The sequence below is a fragment of the Xenopus laevis genome, chromosome 5L (genome assembly GCF_017654675.1).
Source record: "Xenopus laevis strain J_2021 chromosome 5L, Xenopus_laevis_v10.1, whole genome shotgun sequence".
NCBI lineage: Eukaryota > Metazoa > Chordata > Amphibia > Anura > Pipidae > Xenopus > Xenopus laevis.
In genome coordinates this window covers 112,700,143-112,725,390 of record NC_054379.1, presented here as the reverse complement: position 1 = coordinate 112,725,390, position 25,248 = coordinate 112,700,143, and the positions used below count along the sequence as shown (strand labels likewise).

Below are 25,248 nucleotides of genomic sequence, written 5' to 3'. Positions count from 1 at the left end.
AATGACGTGAGATGACGCTTACACACCAATATTACAACTAAAAAATACACTTGCCGGTTCAGGAATTAAATCTTATATTTTAGAGCAAATTACTTGCAGTGCAAATAAGTAATTTAAACAAACCATCATAAAATCATGACTAATAGGTGACATTCATTTTTACACAGGCCCTCTGTCATACATTTCATTTGGGGTGGTGGAACATTACTGAGGGCAATAGTATAAGGGTAAATCAGTTGCATGCAAACCCATGAATGCATTTCATTTGAATTGTGTGTAAAATGGGGGTCCAATATTATCTTCCCCACTTTTCCACACTAGTGCTGCTCACCACATGTGTAAATGGGTCTACTCCAATGTAAATGAAAAGGCATTTGTTGCCTGGAGGTAGGTTATTTACCATGCCTGATACGGCTGTGCCACAGACTTATATCCAGCATATGGGGATGTGGGAAATGGTCTCCCTTTATGGCAAATGCTAGAAACGGCTGTGACTTACCTTTGCACATGTGCAACATCACCTTGCCTTAAATACTGGATCTCCAGCTTTAGGGGCATTTCCCAAACACAGACCCATGACCAGCTTGAACCTGCTACACAAGACTAAACTTTGCTTATACTGAAACTTCATCTGTTTTTTTTTTTTTTTCAAATGCATAGGTCTGGTATTGTATAAACCCCAAACTGGCTTCAGAGGGAAACTGCAGCAACTGTTCTGCTTTTCTAGGCACTGATAAGCTAATTATCTGCCCTGCAGGATCCAATGCTGATTTATAGGGGGTTTTTAATATTTTTTTTTGCACTGGAGCAGCTTGTTTCCCTGCCTAGCTGAGATGAGGAATACTTCTGTTGATTACAACAGTAAGAGACTTTACAGAACAATTCCCTGTGCAACTATTGAACAAGGGGGAATTTGCTGCACCTCCAGCAGGCTTAAAGGGGTGGGTAAAACTAAAAAGGGGGATATCGAGCAGTGTCTCTGGATTGTAGTAAATGACCGCTATAGCAATACATTTAACCTTATAAATAAATTAGGAAAATCACAAAGGGAAGGGTTTAACTTTCAAATACACTAATGATGTTTAGTACAGGCTGCTCCTGTTGTATCTCTTTATCTATATAAGAGTATAGATTGATGGGGAGATGTAGTTATAGCTGCAAACCTTCTTTACTGTTCTCAATCCTAGTATTTTTTTTTCTCTCTCCCCCCTCCCCACAGGCACCACACTAGTTGATGTGTATATAAATACTCTAAAGGTGGCCATACACAGTGTGATGAAAGCTGCCAACAGACAGAGTGTTGGCCCATGTGTGGGACCCTCCGATGGGTGTCATTGATAAATATTTGCCTGCAAATTTGACAGATGTCGATTGGGTAGGGAAAAAAAATTCTGCATCTGTTTCGTTGATGTGGTCCCATGATCTGCCTGCCCGTATTCCTTTCATTGGGTCCTAGGGCCCCTGATCGGATCAGCCCGAGATCACCCACCTAAAGGTGGATATACACAGAGATCAACTCATTTGGCGATTTTGCCAAACCAGCAGATCTCTGTGTATGGCCACCTTTAGGCAGTAAAGGATATGGAAGCAGCTGACCGGCACTCAAACGGATCCATAGGACCAAAGGAATTCAGTTAAAAAGTGATTTTATTTGTAGAAAAGTTAAAAATATATCTGCATCTCCATCTACCCTACGCGTTTCACACCCCTACAGGGCACTTAGCCATGACTAAGTGCCCTGTAGGGGTGCGAAACACGTATTTTTAACTGAATTCCTTTGGTCCTGTAGATCCGTTTGAGTGCCGGTCAGCTCTGCTTCCATATACTTTGCTGTACTGCTCCCTAAAGCTGGGGGTCTGAGGCTCAGGGCCGCTGACAGGGGGGAGAGTTGTAGGGGGCCCCGAGGGTAAGGGGGCCCGGCCACCCCACACTTACTTGATTAGCCGGGCCCCCGTCTTTCTGACAGCTGCTGACTTTGGGAAGGCATGGACGTTTAAGGGGCCCTGGCCACCTATTTTCTTATAATATGGGGGGGGCCTGGCCACCAATTTTTTTTTCTCATGTGGGTTCCTAGCCACCAATATTTTTAAATGGGGGGGGGGGCTTGGCCACAAATGTTTTTTATGAGGTCCACCAGGCCCAGGAAATTTTGTCGTATGGGGCCCTGCGATTTCTGATGGCGGTCATGCTAGGCTGGTGCACCCGGACCACTTTCACTGTTTGGTGAGTCATTCTACATTTCATTCTGGCACCTCGGTTTCTTATAACAATTTAAATCACCTTTGGGCAGTGCTTTATGCATCTGGCCTGTGGCCCTTCATTTAAGTCTGGCTGCTTTGATTGCTTACCTTTAGGTATCAGAACTGAGTTCAACTGCCCCTTCATTGAATATTCAAGCTGTGAAAACCCTGCATTATTCACACTGGAAAGACCCTGCACTGATGACATAACAGACAGACTGTAGCACTGGCATTGTACTGTACATAGTATAGAAGTGGTCCTGGTAGGTCTCCTACCCTGCTTGTGTGTGTCATACTCTGCCTGTGTGAGGTGAACCTGGTGGGGGTTTTAGTAACATTTGGAAAATCGTTTAATCATGTACTGGAGGTTGCATAAGAGGCATATGGATTTAAAGGTTTGCCTTACCTTAAAGGGCATGTAAAGGCAAAAAAATAAAATCAAATTTTTACTTTCTTTAATGAAAAAGAAATCTATCTTCAATATACTTCTGTGGATAGGAATTGTCAGATGGTCCCTGCTGATCAGGGAAACAATCATACTTATGAACAGCAGGGGGAGCCCCCGCCTTACTTCCCAGCCTTTCATAACTCCAGCAGCTTTGTTTCCCTGTAGAGCAGTCGGCGACTGTGTAGAGATTTGTATTGGATTTTATTTTTGCCTTTACATCCCCTTTACTGTTTCCAACGCCAGCAGCAGGGACAAAGATCATGGAGCCAGATTTAAACAGATAAACTAGGATTCTATTTGGAGGATTAGTTTGCTGCAGCCACTGGTTCTGCAGAGTTGGAGAAAGTTTGTATTAAACAATACAAAAACTATAAAATCCACATTAGATTACATAAAAACACAGAACTCCGTGCAGTCTGCATATTCTAATTATTAATCAGCCTTGCTGTATCGGCTTCTGGCAGATATTATTTGACTTCTGTTGTTTTGATAATTTATGACAAACCCTAAGCAGCCCAGACCACACTGAGAATGTGCATAGTCTTGGGTCTTGAAAAGATGTTTAACAAAGTTACAAGATGACAGACCCCTGTGGCCAACTTTGAAAGCATAAATCATTTGTTTGATTAGGTTTGTGGTGCAGTAAGTTAATTTTTATGTTTAGTATACAAAATACAGCATTTCTAGCCTAAAGGTGGCCATACACGGGCCGATAAAAGCTGCCGACAGACCGTGTCGGCAGCTTATTGGCCCGTGTATGGGGGCCCCCGACGGGCTTCCCCGATCGAGATCTGGCCGAAAGTCGGCCAGATCGAGATCGGATGGGATTAAAAATCCCGTCGGATCGCGGCCGCATCTGTTCATTGATGCGGTCCCGCGATCCGACCGCCCGTTTGGTGAACGCTAGGATCCGATCGTTGGGCCCACGATCGGATCAGCCCGATATTGCCCACCTCAAGGTGGGCATATCGGAGGGAGATCCGCTCGTTTGGCGACATCGCCAAACGAGCGGATCTATCCGTGTATGGCCACCTTTATTCTGTTTTAGACGTTCCTTGTCCTTTAAAGGGGTTATTCATCCTCCAAGTACTTTGTTCAGTTCAATTGTTTTCAGATTGTTCCCCAGAAATAAAGACCTGTCTCTGGTGTTTGAGTCTGGCAACTCAGTAATTCAGGTGCAGACTCTTAACTGTTACAATTTTGCAACATTTAGTTGATCCATTTCTCAGCAGCATCTCTGGAGTATTAGCAACTATTGTATCAAGTCTAACAGCTGCCTGTAATGAAACCCAGGGATTCTGCTCAGCAGGGACAAAGATAAGAAATGTATCAACTAATCAATTTAGTTTACAGGGTTGTGACCCCCCTCCTCCTCCCAGAGCTGCTTCAGAAAGTAAAAAATGAAACTTTACACTTCAAATATTAGAAAAACTGTTACAAAAAGAAAATAATTGGAAAAATTCATTCCAGGTGAAACCAACTGAACTGAAAAAAAGTGTTGGAAGGTGAACAACCCTTTTAATATACTTTCCCCACATGAGTGATACCCCTGAAGTGAGCAGCAACATAAATGTGGGTATCACATTAACATTTCTTGTGATAACATAGGTGTGTTATACAAAAGGGAATAGTCAACACTTGCTTCCATTATCAGCCCTCGGTACCACAGAAGTCGGACATCACCGATCTTAAGGACAGAATTTATCAAAAACTGAAGACAGGATTCGAGAAAACCGCAGTTGCAAATCACAGACGTGAAAATTGTATTTTCTGAAACATTGAATAGTTGGGTTGTACTGATGAAACACACGGGCCAATAAGCTGCCTATTGGTCGGTTGGCAGCTTTTATCAGCCCGTGTATGGGGGGCCTTTAGGGTGTTTCTTGTGCACAGACAGCTTTTGCAACGACAGCCAACCAGCCTGATTTTTAGAATAGTTTTGTAGTTTGATAGCTTGGAATACAAAGACATTTACCCATTTTGGATTAGTCAGAATATGTACTTTCCAAAAATATGTTTTTTTCAGGGGTCCATACTTTTTCCCACCTTTTAAAATTTGAAAAATAGATTTTTGTACTTACCGTTAAATCCTTTTCTCTTGTCCTACATTGGGGGACACAGGCACCATGGGATGAAGATCCTGTTGCTTGGAGAAAGGACACTAAAAGGTTAAAGTGGCTCCTCCTCCTCCGGGCTTCATCCCCGCCTACCTCCTCAATCCTCAGTTTTCTGACCGAAGAAGAGATGACGAGCCCTACCAATTGCCCATGTGAAAAGAAGGAGCACCTCCCCAATGCAAGCTAAGCACGGTATGAACCACCTGCTGTTTGAACAATAAAAATTATATTAACTGATCAACATTAACTTGAACTAATACAGGGAGGGAAGGCCTGTGTCCCCCAATGTAGGACAAGAGAAAAGGATTTAACGGTAAGTACAAAAATCTATTTTTCTCTTGCCTAGATTGGGGGACACAGGCACCATGGGGACGTCCCAAAGCTACCCATGAGGGCGGGACTTTTTACCCCTAGTGTTCAGGGAATAACCGCCTGCAACACTTGCCTGCAGAAGCTCACTTCGGCTGAGGTGAATGTATGCACCTTGTAGAATTTGTAAAAGGTGTGTGTGGATGACCACACTGCAGCCCTACAGACCTGTTCTGCTGAAGCCTGGAGGTGAACCACCCAAGAAGTGCTGAGTGAAGAAGTAGAATGAGCTGAACCCGGAAAGGTGTGGCCTTACCTCGTACCTCATAGGCCTTCAAGATTGTTGACCTAATCCATCTTGCATTGGTGGCCTTAGATGCCTTAAGGCTTTTCCGTTGTCCTTCTGGTAAGACAAGAGGTTGTCTAGCTTCCTTCTACTCTTGGTAGCCCTGGTGTATGTTCTGAGAGACGAACCACATCTATGTATGTAACTGTTCCAAATGTCTTTTGTTCAGGACAAAATGAAGGAACCACCAGGTCCTGGTTAAGATGGAACTCTGACAGGCAGCATGTAATGGGGGAGGGAGGAGGGAATTAACTTACCTCCTTGTGCCAGCCAGGAATGCTCAATAAAAGGTATACCCTCCGTTGTGGCTACTGGTGCAGCCTCTGGAGAGCGGGAACCAGTGCCCAGGGTAGTGTGGGGGGGGAGCTCCCCAGCCTGCAGCCTCCGTAGAGCGGGAAGGCTATAGAGCATCTTCAGATCAGAAGTCCTTGGCTGGAGGGGTTCTGTAAGAGAAACACTGACCCCAGTAGTGGCATGATACTGAATAAATCTGTACCATTGCTCCCAGCCACAAAGTGTCCATCCTCCTTCTGAGGACACTAAAGAAAACTGAGGATTGAGGAGGTAGGCGGGGATGAAGCCCAGAGCAGGAGGAGGAGGAGCCACTTTAACCTTTTAGTGTCCTTTCTCCAAGCAACAGGATCTTCATCCCATGGTGCCTGTGTCCCCCAATCTAGGCAAGAGAAAGCTCATTTATAAATGAGTGAGCAAATTTGCACCTGAGCAGTAAATCAAAGCAACCAATCAGTGATAATCACTTTTTTTTTTCTCAAGTCAACTGCAGTTGGACATTAAAAGCAATCGACTGACTGGTTGTTCCAAAAAAAAAAAAAAAAGCCCTTGACTTTCATATTTAGGTTAAGGTTCCTAATGACCTCTGGGAAAATAGTTTCTGTAAAGTCTAAGCTTTGCGGTGACTTCTCAAAAAAATTAAAAACTGATAACGAGTAAAAGTTTGGTTTTAATGAATGTGTTCTTTCCAAAAATGTATGGTTTTCTGGGATTTCATTCTAGCATATTTTGAAAGCTTAGGTTGCCAGCTTTTAACTGTTTCCAGTGCTTTTCAAGTTGTAATTGCAGACCAAAGCAATATTTTTCTGTCCTGTTTCGTTCTCTGGCTCTGAGTTTTTTAACAAAATAGCAGACCTGTCTTGGCTGGAGAAGAAGTAACTTCTAGTTAATCAGCAGTGTAGCAACATTGTTGCAGAAGTCAGAGCCCCCCAGGACCGAGAGACGCTAGTGATTTCACATTTACAAATAACGATAAAAGTTGCGAAATTATTTAATGACTTGTATACTAAAAAAAGACACTTAGGGGTAAATTTATCAAAGAGTGAAGTTCCACCACTAGAGTGAAATTCCGCAGCTCTCAATTCATTTCTATGGGATTTTGAAAGGCGTATTTATCTATGGGTGAAAGTGAAAGTTCACCCTTTGATAAATACGCCTATAAAAATCCCATAGAAATGAATGGAGAGTGGTGGAATTTCACTCTAGTGGCGGAACTTCACTATTAACTTCACTCTTTGATAAACATACCCCTTAGAGTTACATTTTCATCCAAGTTAGTTTCGGGTTGACTTTAACACTTCTATGTCAGACAAGTTTTCTTGGCAGTTAGAAAAGTGTTTGCTGAATGGACATTTACACTGTTGCCAGAACTGCTTTGAGTCCTGCACGGGTCCATTTTTTGGAACCTGACCCGCAAGTACCTTATCCGCAACCCGGACCTGCGACCCGCTGACCATCAAGAATCAGGAAGTGCAGTCATTGTATACTGGATGTGACATCATCAGAAGTAGGCATGATCAGAAAAAAGGAGTAAAAACCGATATTGAGAAGACCCCCGATCCGAGCTGCAAAACGATCGACCGGCTTCTATACCCGCACCCAGAACTTCTACCCGCAACCCGCAGGTTTTTTGCAGGTAACCCACGGGTACCCGACCCGCTGCAGGACTCTAGTATATGGCTTTGCTTTGTGTAGTAGTGAAAAGGCTTGCATTTCAATATGTTCACACAAGCCTAAGCCCCCTTTTTGAGCACAATGTGACATCATTGGGGTGAAAATCAAGGGGTGACCAACTGAGGTGGAATAGCACCAAAGATCAATGTCAAGAATGCAATTTTTTCACTAAGAATTGCTAACAGTTACTTGGACGTATATGCTCATGATAGGTTTAACTATGCTCTGGCTAAAGTCATCAGTAACAAAACCCCATACATTTAGGAACTAGAGTTTGAGAAGTAAGTTGTAATATAAACAATGAATCCTTGCAATGCTGAGAATACCTGTCAAATGCACTAATCATTTCACTCATTTCCTGTTGAGTAAAACTAAAACCTGAAATCTCTATAGAATTCAATTTCCTTAGAATGTAAATTCTACAACTGGTGGCAGATAAGTGGTTAATAAAAAAAGCCAAAATATGCTGCCTACTTATAACTAAGGTTTATGTCCAGTCCATTAACCATTTAAAAGCTTAATTTTAAAGCTTGGGGGCATAAAAAATAAAGTAATGGGATGGGACTTAAAGGAGAACTAAACCCTAAAAATGAATATGGCTAAAAATGCCATATTTCATATATTGAACTTATTGCACAGTCTAAAATTGCAGCTTCTCAATAGCAGCAATGATCCATGGCTTCAAACTTGTCACAGGGGGGTCACCATCTTGGAAAGTGTCTGTGACACTCACATGCTCAGTGGGCTCCGAGCAGCTGTTGAGAAGCTAAGCTTAGGGGTTGTCACAAATTATCAAGCAGAAAATGAGGTTGGCCTGTAAGCGGATGCCATAGGGCTGATTATTAAATTCTGGTGCTAATTGCACTGGTTTCTGTGCTGCCATGTAGTAATTATCCATATTAATTACTAATCAGCCTGTGCAGTGAATCAATAGAAAAGAATATGAAATCAGCCTGTGCAGTGAATCAATAGAAAAGAATATGGGGAGCTACTGGGGCATCTTTGGAGACACAGATCTTTACTGCTAAAGGGCTGTGGTTGCCTTGGGCTTGTACATAAATCTAAAACATAATATAGAACATTTCTAGCTACTTCTTTAGTTAAGCTTTAGTTCTCCTTTAAGCAATGCTTTTCAGCTGCACTCTGATGAACCCATTTGAGTCTCTGTTGATGGGTATGGCTGTTGATTTCCTTCCAGCAATATTTTATCCTCTTTACTGCACACACCTACTCATTCAGTGGTACATATTTTATATAAATTTATTGGAAACATTACAAAAATTTTCAGACCTCTGTTGACATTAATTATAAAAAATAATTAGCTGTTTTGAGTCATTTGTTGCATAACAACTGCAAAAAGGCCAAGCATTTGCAAGTATTCATCAGCTCCATCGGTCAAACATTTGTCCACGTCCTGAAAAAAAAGAAAGAAAGCGTCATTGCAGCCAACACACATCTAAATGCAATGAGTAAACAGCAGTTATATTTCTTTAGATACATGTAAAATAAAGGGATTTTTTTTTGTCTCTGAAGTAAACATTCAGGGTTTAAGCACCAAAATGAAGTGTTTGCTTTCAGAAGCTTCCCTTCCACACAACCTCAGGCTTTATCCCTGTCATTAGAACAGGTGCAAAATAGAAACTTCTAACAAAATGAACAAAAAAAGAAAAAGAAAGAAAATGTAAATTGTAAATGTTAAATTGGGAAACAATGATTCAGCTCTGAGTTCAGATTACAGCAGGGAGGGGAGGGGGAGCAAACTGAACATGCTCAAGTCCAAGCTCTGGATGTTTAAGATGAAAACAGGAAGTCTGTGGTGTGGTGTTTCTTTTGACAGAAGACATTACTTTGAGGGTTTACTGGTGTATTTATACAGAACTTTCTGATAAAGCTTACTTAATTGTAACCTTTCCTTCTCATTTAAGGGGTCATTTGCAAAACTTAATGCAGTGTGCAAAATCCAAGAAAATCCTGCAATCTGCCATTTCTTATATACACTGCTTTAAGATGTATGCAAATCGCTGCAGGTCTCTGCATTTCCTCTCGGAAATTCTACAGTGCTATCGATTTTTGTCCTTATGATGTAAACCTATCATAAAATCAAATAGTGTGCAGCTTAATCTACAGAGGAGAATGTGATAGAACATATTTTAGTGATAAATGCCCACAACACTGCCTTACTGCTGAACCCAAGCTTTCAGCACAAATGACCCATCAACAAGGGAAAGAAAAGAGAAATCTCATGTAACTGCATGAAATGGACTCACTGCAAGTTTTTCTGTAATAAACGCTTTCTGCTTGTCAGTTAGGTCCCCTCTCTCTAATATTACATCATGGAGCTGGTTTACAAGCTGTGTGGCTGCATGTCCATTGTTTATAAGATCCTGTGAAAAAAAGAGAGAAAACAGGAGGAATAATCCAAAATGTGGTATTACATACACAAAAAAGTTATATATAATTAATCTGGGTTGAAAAAAGGTTACTGTACATTAAGGCTAACCCCTAGAAACAAGCTACTGTACTGTTATCTATACAGACCTATCTATACACTCACAAATATAAATGGATACCTATCCAAAAAATAAACGAAGTATAGATAACGACAGCCTTGATGGACACCTGTCTCCCCAAAATTTGTTTTTCTCCATCAGAGGTACAGGCCAATAAAACCTGCATTATGGCTGGTCTATATCCCTCCCCAAACGTTTGACCACCCACATGGGGAGGGAACTTCTGGTGTAGGCAGCCATGTTATGGCACAGCTGCCCCCTCCTGTTTTTTTTTTTTTTAAAAAAGAATAAACTATTGTTTATGCCAACCGGAGTGCAGGCTCTATTAGCATTAGTAGGATATTTATCTATGTCTGTAGTTAATTTGGCCAGATCAGTAGCACTTCCATTGTATTTTAGTACATTTGTATTTAGCCATGGAGTGCTCCCACAACCTTTCCTTTTTGTATTTATCTACACTGCATCGTTCAATTTTAAAATGTACATCATTGAAAATACAGAAGCAATCATCACTTACTTTGACAAAATTTTCCAACTTTTCAAAGGAACCACTTTGACAGACTACTAGCACAGAATCAAGTGTTTCTTTAGGAACTACCTGCAATAAAATCCAGCAGTGCAAACGTTAATATAAATAGTTGTTAAACATTAAAATGGGCCTTCCACCCCCGCCAAAAAAGTAATCATCACTGATGACAACACTAAGCCACAATTATAAGGATATATTTTACAGGCTCTGGTGTATTACATAGTGTATAAAGTACCCCCTATTGTAAAATAAATGTATATTAGAAGTTACCAGGGAGTTCCATGACCATTTAAAAGCAGGAGGCCGAATCCTACCCCAGCTATTTCTGTCACTATTTCTTCTGTTATTTCCTTTCCTCGAGTTAACCTTGCAGCACTCTGAAGGAATGTGATGGCTTTTCGCAAGTCTCCTTCAGACACTTCAACCAAACAACTTATTGCCTGCAAAAAAATAAAAACCATGTTAATAAACTCATTTATATTTTACAGATGTATATTATATATGCTCTTTTTATATCCGTTTTCAATGAAAAAACCGTTAGAATGAAAAAATACCTCATTTGTGATTTGTACGTTTTCTTTTTCACATATACTCAGTAGTCGCTGAGTTTGTATTTTATCAGCCAGGGGTTTGAAACGAAATTTGGAACATCGAGAAGTTAAAGGTTCAATTATTCTGCAGGAGACAAAACAGATATTTTGCTAGGTACAATATTGTAGCTCAGTCCAATAAACTGCCTATTGAAAACCTTAAATACATTTTAAGCACCTCCATGTTTATGCACAGAGTGTTTAGCAATTAATCTATTAAAGTAACACTGAATAATTTTTTTTTCACCATAGGAATAGTTTCTAGTCTAGCACTGGATTGTTGGGGATTATAACAGGCTGAAGTGCAAATGTAAAAATGACTTGTGTCTGAATCATTTTCCTGTCCCAGTGTTACCTAACCCATTAGCTTTGCCTAACCCACTCCCAGTGATACCTGCTATTCCTAAAACAGTAAAAAGCATGCATCCCAAGAGCACTCATTTTTTAAGACATGTTGGGCTGCTGTGAAGCTTCAGTAGGTTGGAGTGCTGATGAACCATATTTGCCTAGAGCTATGAAATGTTAACAAGCTTTCGCCATTGTGCTTTTCACCTGTCCCCAGCAGGAAGAGGTGTTGACACCATCCTTCAGGCAGTTTCAATGGCTGTTCCCATTTATTTATTTTAGTGTATTCAGTTAATAACCGTTAGCCTTAAAATTGTGACTAATGGGATATATGATTTTCCATTATGCAAACAGAAATGTCTATACATGTTTTACAACATTACCTAGAATATTATTGCTGAGGAATTCATGTATGGTATGTATGGCTATAAGAGTTTAAGTGACATGAAAGAGGGTCTTGCTGCTCATCATTAATGAAAAACTGGCAGACTTTAGAAAAGGGAAAACCACACACACACACACACACCTGCTGACGTAGTTACATATGAGACAAAAGCGAGTTGTTTTTGACTCCTTTTCCATGGTGCGCCGGAGAGCAGCCTGTGCAGCTGATGTCATAGAATCTGCTTCATCCAAAATTATAATCTTAAAAGGGGGACATGGTTTACCACTGAAAAAGGGAACACTTGATATAATGAACAATACTAAATTTCACATATATAAAAGAAGCATATTGAATGAGTATAGTTATCATAAAACATACTACTCAAGGATTAGGCACTTTAGAAGTTTATCAGTTGCTTGGCAGCTTGAATCATTGCTCCTTTATAGTGGGTCACAAATAAGTGTACTACCATCAAAACGCTGGTTCTTTCTGAGAACCCATCACCTGCTATAATTAATGCATTTTGTTGTGCTCCTGTCCCATTGGTCTATTTTCTCACAAATTCAGCCTCCCACATTGTAATTATCAATTTTAATGAGGCCCACGAACACAAGCCTGTATGGCAGTTGGTCCCAAATTGTTATGCCAGTGGGGTTCACAGTCTGAAGATCAGTTAGCACGGCAGATAAACACATAGAGGCATATAACATTGGAGAAAAAAAAAAAATCACTGGTGATGTTGCCCATGGCAACCAATGAAATCCTTGCTTTTGTTTTCTAATTTGTAGATGACTTCAAATCTAACTGCTGATTGGTTGCAATGGGTAGCATCACCATTGATGTTTGTCTCCAATGTCAATAAAAACGCCCCTTAGCCAAAATATCACCCTAACCACTGTATAGAAGTTTCATCTTAAAGGCAACTAGGGTGAAATTCCAAAGAATGCTCAATTGCCATCCTTGATATCCCATAGCTATTAACACAAAAATGTTTTTAGGTTATTCCTAAAAGTAAGCGGGGAGGTTTAGGATGATTGATCACTTATTTTATTCAGATGAGCCCCTAATAATTGCACAGAAGGCAGGAGAAGGGACTTAACTGTAAGTTGACAGTGAGTTAGCAATTAAATCAATGCCCAAGTTTCATGTGTGCTCAGTGAAATGTTCAGTAGCCATTTTTGGTTGCATCTAGTAAGAAAGTCCTATAATGCAACAGTAACATGCTATCTGCATTACTTCCTTATAGTTCAGTGTCTAAATTGCCTTCCTCTGGATCAACTAGCAGTTAGGCAGGTTATATATACAGACTCAATAAAGGCTAAACTGTATATACACCCAAAAAAACAAAACAAAACTTTTTTTTTTCTTTGCATAATGAAAGAAAAAAAGTTATTGATATTAAAGTTATTTGTTGAGAGCAATCGGTATCTCCATGCTGTTGTCTTTGGTGCTCACATTATAGGTCATAATGCGCAGGCAGAAGACCAGTAGCATGAACGAGAAAGGGGTAACAAATAATATTGTGGGAACTAAGTCTCTTCTACACCATGGTGTAGAACGTTTGTTGCACCTACTGAGGTCTATACTTAGGTACAGACCTCAGCTTACAGTCAACCCCCAATTTTATCAAACCCTGATTTTAGGAGGCCACAAGAGATATTTTTTCCCAATATAATAAATCAGTGACCTGAGAAGCTTAGCCATGTCTTTAATAATATTATTGTCAATATCCTAGAATTCAATGAATAGACTAGATGCAAGACAATTATAGAAGGACTAAAATACAAGCTTTTTATTACGTACTCAGAACGGGTCCCTCCAACAGTGAGCTGAGCAAAATTTTTTACTTTTTCCCGTACCACTTGTATACCCCTTTCGTCAGATGCATTCAGTTCCAAAACTCGCTGCCGAAACAATTCAGGCCTAAAAGATAGATTTGATGCATGTGAAAAATAAAAGAATCACTCTTACCAGTCCCTTGAAACAGACTCAAGAATTAATTTTATGAAAATGACTAACCTTTTCATGCATATGTTTCTAGAATATATATATATGTTCTTAAATATAAATATATATATATATATATATATATATATATATATATATATATATATATATATATATATATATATGTTTAAGAACATATATTAAAGCACAAGGTTACAAAAATATGAATACGGTTGACAGTAACCAGTCAAATATTGTTAAGGGTATAACTTGTGTATCAGGCTATGGCTACAATTATGCTAAAATGTTGCTGGGTAAAAGAAATGTGTCTGCATCATTTCTGAGCTTGTTAATTTTACAAGGGTATGAAAGAAGACACTCTTGTGCTTTTGCTGAATAAAAGCAGCAACACAATGACAAGCACAAAATATACAATGAACTACTTCTGAGATGTATCATATAACTTACAAATAGACACTACAGAATGAAAACGTATGAGGGTATGCACTGGCCAGCGTCTAGGAGAGTTTCCACTAGAAAACACTGTTGTTGTTAGAGCAACCAGCATATTGTAAATGATGACAGATTAGTAATCTTTTACTTGCAAATTGAATTTTAGATAAGAAATCTCAGGCTAGAATTACTTCACAAATGTAAATGCCAAAAAAACAAAGAGTTGCTACAGAGCAATGTCTATTTCTTAAGTTACCAAACCATATTTGGAATGGAACTCAGAAATGATCCTGCAGCAGATCAGGAAAAAAATATGCAAACTATAAACTATCAAAAGAGAACTAGCTTATAATAGCCGTTCATGTTACTCAATAACAGTTTGCATTTTTCTAACTTAATTTGCATTAAGGTTAAACAAGATGTATAAACAACAAGTAAAATAGGACAGAAACAGAACTTTTACTGTAGCAATAATAAAATGCAACACATTGTTTTAAAAACAGCAGATCATCAACATGTATTTAATGTATATATATCCTACTGTAACATACCCATAGAGTTCCCTGGATGCTGCCAAAATAGTTGATGTTTTACCGGTGCCAGGTGGGCCATAAAATAACAAGTTTGGAAGCTAAAGAAAAAAAAAACATTTTGCAATTATTTATGTCCATAAAAACCTTATTTTTTAGGAATGTCTGGAGATTGACAGAATTTTAAAGTAAGCTTAGAACACAGAAATGTTTTAAAATTAAGTATAATATGCAGTTCGGAAAGAAAAAAGTGTGGAAGCTATATAGAAAATTAACAATTGTGAACTTACTGTGAATTACAGTATGGCTTAAAGGGATTGTTCACCTTCCAACACTTTTTTTCAGTTCAGTTGTTTTCAAATAGATCAGCAGAAATAAATACTTTTTCCAATTACTTTCTATTTTCTATGTGTTTTTCTAAAGTTTGAGTGTTAAGTTTTGTTAATTTTCGCCTTCTAAAGCAGCCGACCCTGTAAACTGTTTGAAATTGATACATTTAGATGATACATTTCTTATCTTTGTCCCTGCTGAGCAGAATTCCTGTTAGAATTGATACAATAGTTGAAAATATTCCAGAGATGCTGCTGAAAAATGTTAACTAAATGTTGCAAAATTGTTTAGAATCCGCACCTAAATTACTGAGCTGCCAGACTGAAACACCAGAGACAGGAACATTCAATTTTAAACTTTGATTTTGGAAAAACAGTAAAAAATAAAAAATGGAAAGTAATTGAAAAAAGTCAATTTCTAGGGAACAATCTGAAAGCAATTGAACTGAAAAAATGTTTGGAAGGTGAACAACCCTTTTAAGAGTACCAAGTTTTCATGCATAAAGCAGGCTTCATTGGCATCTATACAACTGTAAGAGGTGCAGCTGAACAAATAACAAATCTGTCTTGAACTGCATAAAATTCAAAAGTCAAATACTGTAGAAATGTGTTTAAGGTGTATGGCTGCACAAATGTTTTCAGCAAGTGTCAGCGTTTATTAGATTATCAAAATGTCTTGAGATTTTAGGCTCTTAGAGTGATACTTAAATTAAAAAACAACTCTTCAAAATAATAACGTACATTAAAAGTCACCAATAGGTCATGTTGCATGTCACTATAACAAACCAAGGATAGATGCAGCTCACCAGGATAAAGGAGAACTAAACCTTAAAAATGAATAGGGCTAAAAACACCATGTTTATATACTGAACTTATTGCACCAGCCAAAAGTTTCAGCATCTCAAATGAAGCAATGATCCAGGACTTCAAACTTGTCACAGGGGGTCACCATCTTGGAAAGTTTCTGCGACACTCACATGCTCAGTGGGCTCTGAGCAACTGTTTAGAAGCTAAGCTATGGGGTTGTCACAATTTATCGAGCACAAAATAAGGTTGGCCTGTCATATAAGCTGATGCTACAGGGCTGATTATTAAATTTTGATGCTAATTGCACTGGTTTCTGTGCTACCACATAGTAATTATTTGTATCAGCCTTATATTGTGACATTTCTATTCTATGTGTACTGTATATTTTGAGTGGGTCCCTAAGCTCAGTAAGTGACAGCAGCACAGAGCATGTGCAGCGAATCAGCAAAGCGAAGATGGGGAGCTACTGGGGCATCTTTAGAGACACAGATCTTCCATGCTAAAGGGCTTTGGTTGCCTGGGGCTGGTACAGAAGCCCAAAAGATAATGTACAATATTTCTAGCCTACTTTATTAGTTTAACTTTCCTTGTCCTTAAACCTAAGTCAGTCACCTGGTACCCTGAGCAGAGAACACTGAAAACAAGTAGAATGGGGCCCAATGAAAAGAAAATTGCCTCCACCCCAGTTACTCCCACTATGCCAAAACTTCATCTATGATCCTCCCAAATCCCACTGACCCCATTAAACCCATTCATACTTTGTTGTCCACTCTGTCACGGGCCCCTTACAGCAGCACCAAGTGTACATTCATCTGCCATTTATAATCAACTCTAAAGTCTTATCTTTAAAAGTAAAAATAGTTAAACAAAACATAAAACTTGAGGAAGAGTATTCCATGCTATAAACTCAAAAAAAACCCTACATCCCCAGTTTATTCACAGAGAAACGTTCTGCACTTCCTACAAAATCAGTACTGAAATTACTTCTGCCATTAACATTTTGCTTTTCTAAGCAGGCCCTTATGCTTTGGATAGCCAACTGCTATTTTTATAGAAAGCACGTAGCACACTCGTTTCACATTAATACAACCAGCACTGTGGGCAGTTTAATATATTCAGCACCTTCCCTAGGCAAAAACGGAATATTATTATGGAATATTACATTTTCCTTACAACGAAGAAGCAAATGTATATGAACCCAACTTACATCTGCACCTTGCAGTGACTTTTTAAGCACAGCAACAACTTCATCTTGAAAAGCAACCTCATCTACACATTTGGGTCGGCTGCACAGAAACAAATGCAGAAAATGTTTATAATGCAATGAAGAGGAGAACAATAGGGTAAAATTAATCTTAGCCATTATGAACATGCCATTGAGAAATCAGAAAACAAGCATTAGACAGGACAATCTGTGCTGTATAACATGTAATCGTTCTAATAAAAAATAAATAAATAAATTCACGGACCACATTTCCAATGCTTTAAGTAGCAAAAAAAAACAGATCTGATGGGCCATACAGCAGCCTTTACTTTGGTAGGTGACAGGGCTGATTTACTAACATGTGTGCTATAATGTACCAGTGCAGTTACCTAGAGTAACCAATAAGCGCTTTGCTATAATTTTCAATCTTGTAGTAGACTAATCAGAACAAATGCTTATTGCTACTACTTTTGGTACCTGCACAGGTCAATTTAGCACCTATACTAGAATCCACACCTGTATGCATTTTCAGGTAGGGCCTTTTCTTTATTTACGCTTGCTGTATTTGTATTCTCTCCAGTGCAATTTACAGCACCGCTAAATATGGTAGCAGTTTAAAAACAAACTATACTACTATGGATTTTGGGGGGGGGGGCTGAGGCCTACCAAATTTCCCACCCTCCAAATTTGTTTTTCCTTGTCCTTTAACGATGATCAAACAGTAAGAAATAGATTTATGTTGTTCAAGTAAGCATATCCTTTATACAATGTTCAGTGGGCTTCTCCATTAAAGAAGAAGAAAAGTTATCTTAAAGGTGTTGTTCACCTTTAGGGTAAGGCCACACTGAGGCAACTTTGAGCGACTATTGAAAACGCATCGCCGCGTGTGCATTAGTGCAGGCGACTTTTCATTCTAGCCTATGGGGAAAAACACTGAGGCAGTTTGTTTTTTTTAGATGGGGTCAGTGACCCCCATTTGAAAGCTGGGAAGAGTCAGAAGAAGGCAAAAACTACAAACAAGAAAAAAGGCAGGCCAATTGAAAAGTTGCTTAGAATTAAAATTTAACAAAGGTGAACCACCCCTTTAACCACTTACTGCCCAATGCTAGTGCTCATCATGCTTCCTTAGAACTCCTAATTTTTTCCTAATGACTCCTTCTCCAGCTTTGAGATACAAAATGTTAGCTACGGTACTTTTCTTTACTTTGCGGTCAAGCAATCAGAGTAATAAAATCCAAACTTGCATCTTTGGGTAAAAAGCGAATCCTTTCAGCATAGGAAGCTTTGCAGCACTGCAAGAGCACCACAATGGCATATACTGCCATGCTGAAATCACCTATTTCACTTTTACAACACTAATAAATAAGGTGATGTTTATAGAGACAAAATGCACTATCCCTTCACTACTTTCTCTGGAAATGGTAGCTATATTTAGAGGTACATTACTACATTGTATTCGTAAAAGCATCTGACAACATTATCAACTTTTTGTTCTACACAATCATTACTATTTTTCCACCCATGGAATGGGTTTCTGTTTCTTGCTTTCCCCGGTGCTTCCTGTGCCAGATGCTGATGCTTTATCTTTCACTGGCTTGGTGCCGATAGATGTGCCTCCTTTTAGAAAAGCCTGCATTGTGACAGCACCTGTATAAAATAACAATAGTGTTATGACTAATTAGTAAGGACTTTGTATATAAAACTAAGATACAATCCCGAATGCATGATATATAAATGTTTACTTACAGTGATACCGACAACTGAAAAAGTATTTTTCAGCAAAGATCTTTGCCAACTGCCTACACATTACTTGCCAAGGACTTTTAACTAGTGCTAACCAGAGATATGAAATGTACTTTTTCACTAGGTTTTCCCCCCAAAACACCAGATTTTACAGTTGTGCAGTCGTCTCAACTTCATGCATCCCTCAGGTAAGTGTACAGCACCCTGACTCTCTAAGGGGCAAATTCACTAACCACACTTCGCCAGAGTCCTGGCGAATTTTCGCCTGGCGAAGTGTGGCGATGTGAGCGAAGCCGTCGCTGGTGAATTTCCGGAGGTTAGTGAATTTGCTAATTCACTAAAATGCGAAGTTGCGTCCAGGGCGCTGAATGAGGGTGAAGTTTCGCTATCGTTAATTCGGCAAACAAATCGAAGTTGCGCTAGTGTTGGCTAATTTGCATACGGCGGGAAGTTAAATTTCAATGGACGTATATATTCACATTGTTCATGCAGCAAATACATTACACTACACAAGCCCAATAAAAAAAAATAGACAAGCCTAATAAAAGAAAATAGAGTTGTTACAATGCCCTACACATGTGCCCAGTGTATAGTTTATGTGCCATATGTTAGGAAATGTAGGGGGTAAGCCGGGTACCCTAAAAAAAATTTATGATCTTTTGCAGCCTATCACCCTGAAAAACTGAAGTCACCAGCGTTTTTTTGGGACTTAGAAAAATTTTCACATTTTTTTTTTAGGAACTCCTATGTACTCTATTGCACTTTGCCTGGTCTGAGGTGGCGAAGGCAAGTCTGGCGCATGAGGTTCATTAAAATCCACATCTTAGTGAATTTGCGTAGTTACGTCCATTCGTCAAGAGCGAAAATTCGCCTGGCGTTAGTGTGAAATAGCGCTAGAGTCTATCTCCTTCGCTAACGAATTTACGCCAGCGCCTGTTAGCAAATCCGTGAAGTCCGGAAATGATGTCAGGCTGGCGAATTTTCGCCAGTGTTAGTCGCTTCGCCCTTTAGTTAATTTGCCCATAAGTGTCATTAGTAAGCTGGGCCAGGAATTTCAGGCAGATACTCTGAGGAAAATCAGGGATTTCTCTACAACACAGTTGCACATATATCACATGTATAATAAATTAGATTATTTCTTATGGAATACAGGAAATGTTAGTAGCTTTAAAATGGGGACTGCCCTAGTTGTTGTTATACCCCATGTCCTTCTCAGAGATGTGAGCTCTACAAGAAAACTCTTTGCAGTGCTTAAAGCATACATGCTTGGGCCACAGACCATAGTGGAGCAAGTCTCCAAAATAGAGGTTGAGAACTCTGTTGCAGAGCTCTGCTTTCTTGCCATTAATACAGTGGCACCGTAAGGTATTTCAGGAAGGCAAAGTTGTGGTTCAGGAGGGGGACTGGTGGCCCTTGAAAATTTAGAAAAAAAAACAATGGAATGTTTTAGTTGTTCTTAACAGGGCAACTTGCATGGACAGCAGACGCAATATTAACAATATTAATGAATAAAGGTGCATTTTCATGCAACATTACAACATGCAACATGAAGTGTCTGAAAAAATACCTTGGCTGCATATATGCAGCTGGAGAAAAAGTCAGTCCAAGAGGATCTGATCCTTGCTGTAAGTTTACTGGCAGGCATGGTTGATTGCCTGTGTGCACACAAAAGAGATTTCGGTGCAAAGATGCATACTTTTGGGTTTCTGTGCCTAAATACTCTATGTGATCACAGAGTTCGACACCGTGACTGACGGTAGCCTTAAAACTAGGAGCAGATCCACTTAGATTGTCTCTTTCATAAATGTGCCAGTGTAAAAATGAAACTGAGTAAATAGATTGTTTGTGCAAAATAAAAAATGTTTTCAATATACTTAGCCAAAAATGAAGGCTGGAGGGAACGGATGTCTATTGCAATAGTCACAATACTACTGCCTCATTTGCAGCTTTCTGACTGGTCAGTAACAAATCAAGTGTTTTGAAGAATGTCCCATGTGGCCACACACTATTGATCCGCTCGTTTGGTGAGGTCGCCAAATGAGCGGATCTTAACCCGATATGCCCACTAACGGCTGGGCAATATCTAGCCGATGCGTTCCTGGATCGCAGAAAAAAAAATCAAACTTGACCGATCGATATCTGCCCGATTTTTGGCCTAACGATCAGGAGGACCAGTCCGAACTGTTCCTTTAAAAAGTAAATCGATCCAATTATTAATGGGGGTGTAAAACCAGAACAAGATTTGTGGAAAAAAAACATTAAAGCAACGTTCAATTCATCATTTTCCCCCCAGAATTTGTATATGTTGCTGTAATTGAAAGCAGCATTTGCCTGTCCTAGTTCCGACTTTTTAAACAATGTAAGGGTAGGACTACACGGACGATTTTGGAGTGATCCGACGCGATGCGCAAAAACCCAGACGTCAAATCGGATGCTCCGGAAATAAGGTAAGTGAATGCATTGTCGGATGGTGTCGCAGCGTTGATCCGACTGCGCGCTGCGTCTGCATCCGACAGTCGTGACGGATCAACGCTGCGGCTTAATCCGACAATGCATTCACTTATCTTATTTCTGTCGCATACGACTTGATGCCTGCGTTTTTGCGCAGCGGATCGCACCGAAAACCCCAGTGTAGTCCTACCCTCAGGGCCGCCATCAGGGGGGGAGAGGGGGGACAAGTGTCCCGGGCCCGGGTCTGAAAGGGACACGGCTGCGGAGCAGTCAAGGGGGGCCCGGCTCTTCGAAAAGTGCAGCACTGTCGGGCCCCCCTTGACTGCTCCGCAGCCGTGCCTCCGCTTGAGAAGTCCCGAAGAGGCAGAATGCGGAAGTGCCAAACATACGAATTCCTAAGCGGCGGAAAGACCCAAAGTCACGAAAGGAGCCGACACTGAAGTCCTGAAGCGGCGAAAAGAAACAAAGTCACAAAAGGAGCCGACATTGAAGTCCTGAAGCGGCGAAAAGACCAAAAAGTCACGAAACAGCTATAACTCGTCCTGAAGCCACGAGTTCAATTCTACTGACACCAATGTGGGTTTTTTTTTTTTAATCCCCTGGCCACCAATGTTTTATTCTGATAATCTATAGGCCGCTGCCACCAATTTTTTTAAAAAAATATTTTATGGGGCCCCAATTTTTTTTTTATCTTCTAAGGGGGGCCCTGGCACCAATGCTTTTTTTTAAAAAAAAAACTTTTATTGGGGGCCCTGGCACCAATGTTTTTTTTTTTACCTTATAAGGGGGCCCTTACCATTAATACGTGTGGGGGGTTTCCTTTTTTAGCGCGGATATCTGTGTGGTCTTTTAATTGTGATGTGGAGTGGGCGGGATCAGGGGTGGGGGCCCGTGATTTCTAATGGCGGCCCTGCCTACCCTAACAGTTGTCAGATCACCATTCAAGACAGGCCTGGCAGTTAGCTGGCTTCTGCTACACTATTTGAACAGTTAGAACCACCAGTACAGAAAATACTACAGTGCAGACAGACACTGCTTTCAATGGAAATTACATTTAGGAATAACACTTAGAAGCACTGACAACCTCATAAGCTACTTAGAATTACTGCCTTTATTAGGCAAAAGTTAATTTTGGGCTTACATACCCTTTGAGGAAACCTTGACACTAAAGATTGCGCTACAGGCAAAAACAGGAAGAGAACAGTAGAAGCATCAGGTTTATAATATACGGTTCTGTACAAAAGCACTGACTGCAGTACTCGCAGCGTACAAATACTTTTCTGAAGCCGCGCCGCTACGGATTTAATTATTTTAATGTTCCTGACAAATCTGTAGGGAAGGATGTTCTATCGCATTGATTGCTTTTTATGTTACATCCTACACTAATTCTCCGCATAACGTCTCTACTAGTACCTCTATACAACGCCTCCATTATCCACTCACCTACTATCCCCAGCGCTAAATTCAGCCCTCCAGCTTCTACCAGGGCCAAAGAACGCGCCAAAATCTATGACCACAACCACTTCCGGGTTACGTCACTGCACGGGGGGAACCTTAGCGTAGCCTCCGCTGGTTTCCATGGAGATGGTACCGGAAGTACATATTTAGCTCTGTAGCGCCGGATGGTACTATTTACAGTGTTAAAGAATAGGGTTGTTTGTTCTGTGGATTTACATTGTTAGAGAATAGGGTTGTTTGTTTTGTGGATTTTCCGCCAATAATGCATTGTTGCGTGTTCTTTCCAATAAAACAAGTGCTCGTATAGTCGGGAGATCTTCGTCTCAGCGGTTATGTAATAGTTAACACTGCGAAGACCGTTTTATTACAGTTTGCACTAGCGGCGGTTAAAGGAGACGTATAGGATAAATGAAAAAAAACCCTAATTTTGTAGGCAGTTATAAGTAATAGATGGTGTTGCTTTTACATGGTGCTAAAAACTAATATTATCTTTAAAAATAACCCCTTTATTGGAGCTCCCTATAGATGTTCTCTAGTCCCTGTCTGTGTTTCAAATGAGGAGTGGGCGTGTCCTAACGGTCCCTGCCAGAAGCACAGTAAGAGGGGGACAGCCAATCACAGCCCTGCAGTCACACAAGCGCAGACATGCTTCATTTCCCTATCAGGTCCTGCTAGCTGCTGATTGGTTCCTATCCTACAGTGCAGTGAGCTTAGAGCCTGCTCCCCTGCACAGCCTGGGAATTCAGGGAGCAGGAAGTGGAAGAGAAGGGAGGGATTATGAGGGTTTTTGCAGAAATATTTAATAAACCACCCTGAAACACTACTTTTTTAAGCACAATTCTTCTATATCTAAATGGGTATAATGCACTGGTACATTCTTATTTTTTACACAAATAGTCTCCTTTAATTGAGTGATGACAGGCAGCACCCATCGGAAATAAACTGGGGGGCCTGTTCTCATAATCACAGGGCCGTACTTTCCAAAAATATATGACTTTACAGCTTTATCTCATATAAACTAAAGTAGTGTTTATTTTACAGTGGCTGAAATGACATAAATGATAGATCATATTACGGTATTTCAATTATAGGCAATTATTGTGCACAATGGGCATTAAACTGTGTAATAGACCCCGACTTTTATAATTAGGATGTTTTATATTGGTACCTATTGACATATGGGAGTTAAAGAGATACTGACACCAGAAATTAAACCATTTTTACATCTATCATAGTATTGGCTTTGCTTGCTATAACTTTGCCATAAAGTATTTACCCAATGCTTTTACATTACCTATCTGACTCCCCTTGCTTGTCTATGAGGGGGCTGCCATACTTGTGCAGCAGGAGTCCGTTAGAATTAGAGACTTTAACTGACAGGCTGAGATGGGACAGTCAGGTTGGCAAAACAGTTAGACTTAGGAACTTCAACTAAAAATGATCTACAAAAACAGACCTCTCAGCAAAAAAGATCAACATGACCTATATGTAACTTTTAGGGGGCGGGCCAATTCATTAACTTCGAGTGAAGGATTCGAAGTAAAAAAACTTCGACCATCGAATGGGCTACTTCGACCTTCGACTACGACTTCGACTTCGAATCGAATGATTCGAACTAAAAATCGTTCAACTATTCGACCATTCGATAGTCGAAGTACTGTCTCTTTAAGAAAAAACTTCGAACCCCTAGTTCGCCACCTAAAACCTACCGAGCACCAATGTTAGCCTATGGGGAAGGTCCCCATAAGCTTTCTAAGTATTTTTTTATTGAAGGAAAATCGATGAATTAAAATCCTTCGAACGAATTGCGGTAAATCCTTCAACTTCGATATTCGAAGTCGAAGGATTTTACTTCAATGGTAGAATATCGAGGGTTAATTAACCCTCGATATTTGACCAATAGTAAATGTGCCCACTAGTGTTAGTGGAATTTTTGGTCTTGAAATCTAAAGTTTGAGATTTCTGGAACAGTGCTTTCAAAATTTGATGGGAGTGTTTGACCAATACAAGTCAGAAATCTCCATAAAACTATAGTTGTTTGGTATTGGCTTATTTGGGAGGCATGCAACATTAGGGGGTTATTTATTAAAGGTCGAGTTGTGAAATCTTGAAAAAAATTAAAGTTTTTTTTTTTAAGATTTATTATACCTGGATGCTGCAAAAAGCCCTAATCCAAAAATCTGCCATCTCGAACCTGTATAGGTCAATGGAAGATGTACCCAATATGAAGTTATCATGGTCTGCTCTCGTTTTTATTGAGTTTTTTCACAATCCGATTAAATCGAGTTTTTTTTTATTAATAAATAAGTTAAATTGGGCATTTGAGTTTCGTCTAGCTTTTTTAATTAATATTTTGAGAAAAAATTCAGATTTTAGTAAATTACTCCCTAAAATTCAGCTGTATTTTCTAATCGTGGTTAGGAGATTTGGTGCTAAGGCAGAAGTTTGGAGGCAGCATCCGCTGAGAACTTACACTCAGGGGCTCTCCACCAATGAGGCGAGTTGAGCTACTCGTGGTTCGCCTCAGGCGGCAGCGCCCCCC

At 39.9% G+C, this 25,248-nt stretch overlaps 1 protein-coding gene across 1 annotated transcript; it reads right to left on the bottom strand.

Annotated features, from left to right (window-relative positions):
* Nucleotides 1-8,659: 8,659 nt before the first annotated feature.
* On the bottom strand, nt 8,660-22,735 carry rfc4.L (replication factor C subunit 4 L homeolog). Its single transcript, NM_001089288.1, has 11 exons — nt 22,692-22,735; nt 18,563-18,701; nt 17,058-17,136; nt 14,736-14,815; nt 13,588-13,707; nt 11,926-12,069; nt 11,019-11,139; nt 10,779-10,904; nt 10,453-10,533; nt 9,693-9,809; nt 8,660-8,839 (listed from the first exon to the last, which is right to left on the bottom strand). Exons 2-11 carry the CDS (start codon nt 18,688-18,690, stop codon nt 8,744-8,746), a joined length of 1,092 nt encoding a protein of 363 aa, NP_001082757.1. The 5' UTR covers nt 18,691-18,701; nt 22,692-22,735; the 3' UTR covers nt 8,660-8,743.
* Nucleotides 22,736-25,248: the final 2,513 nt, after the last annotated feature.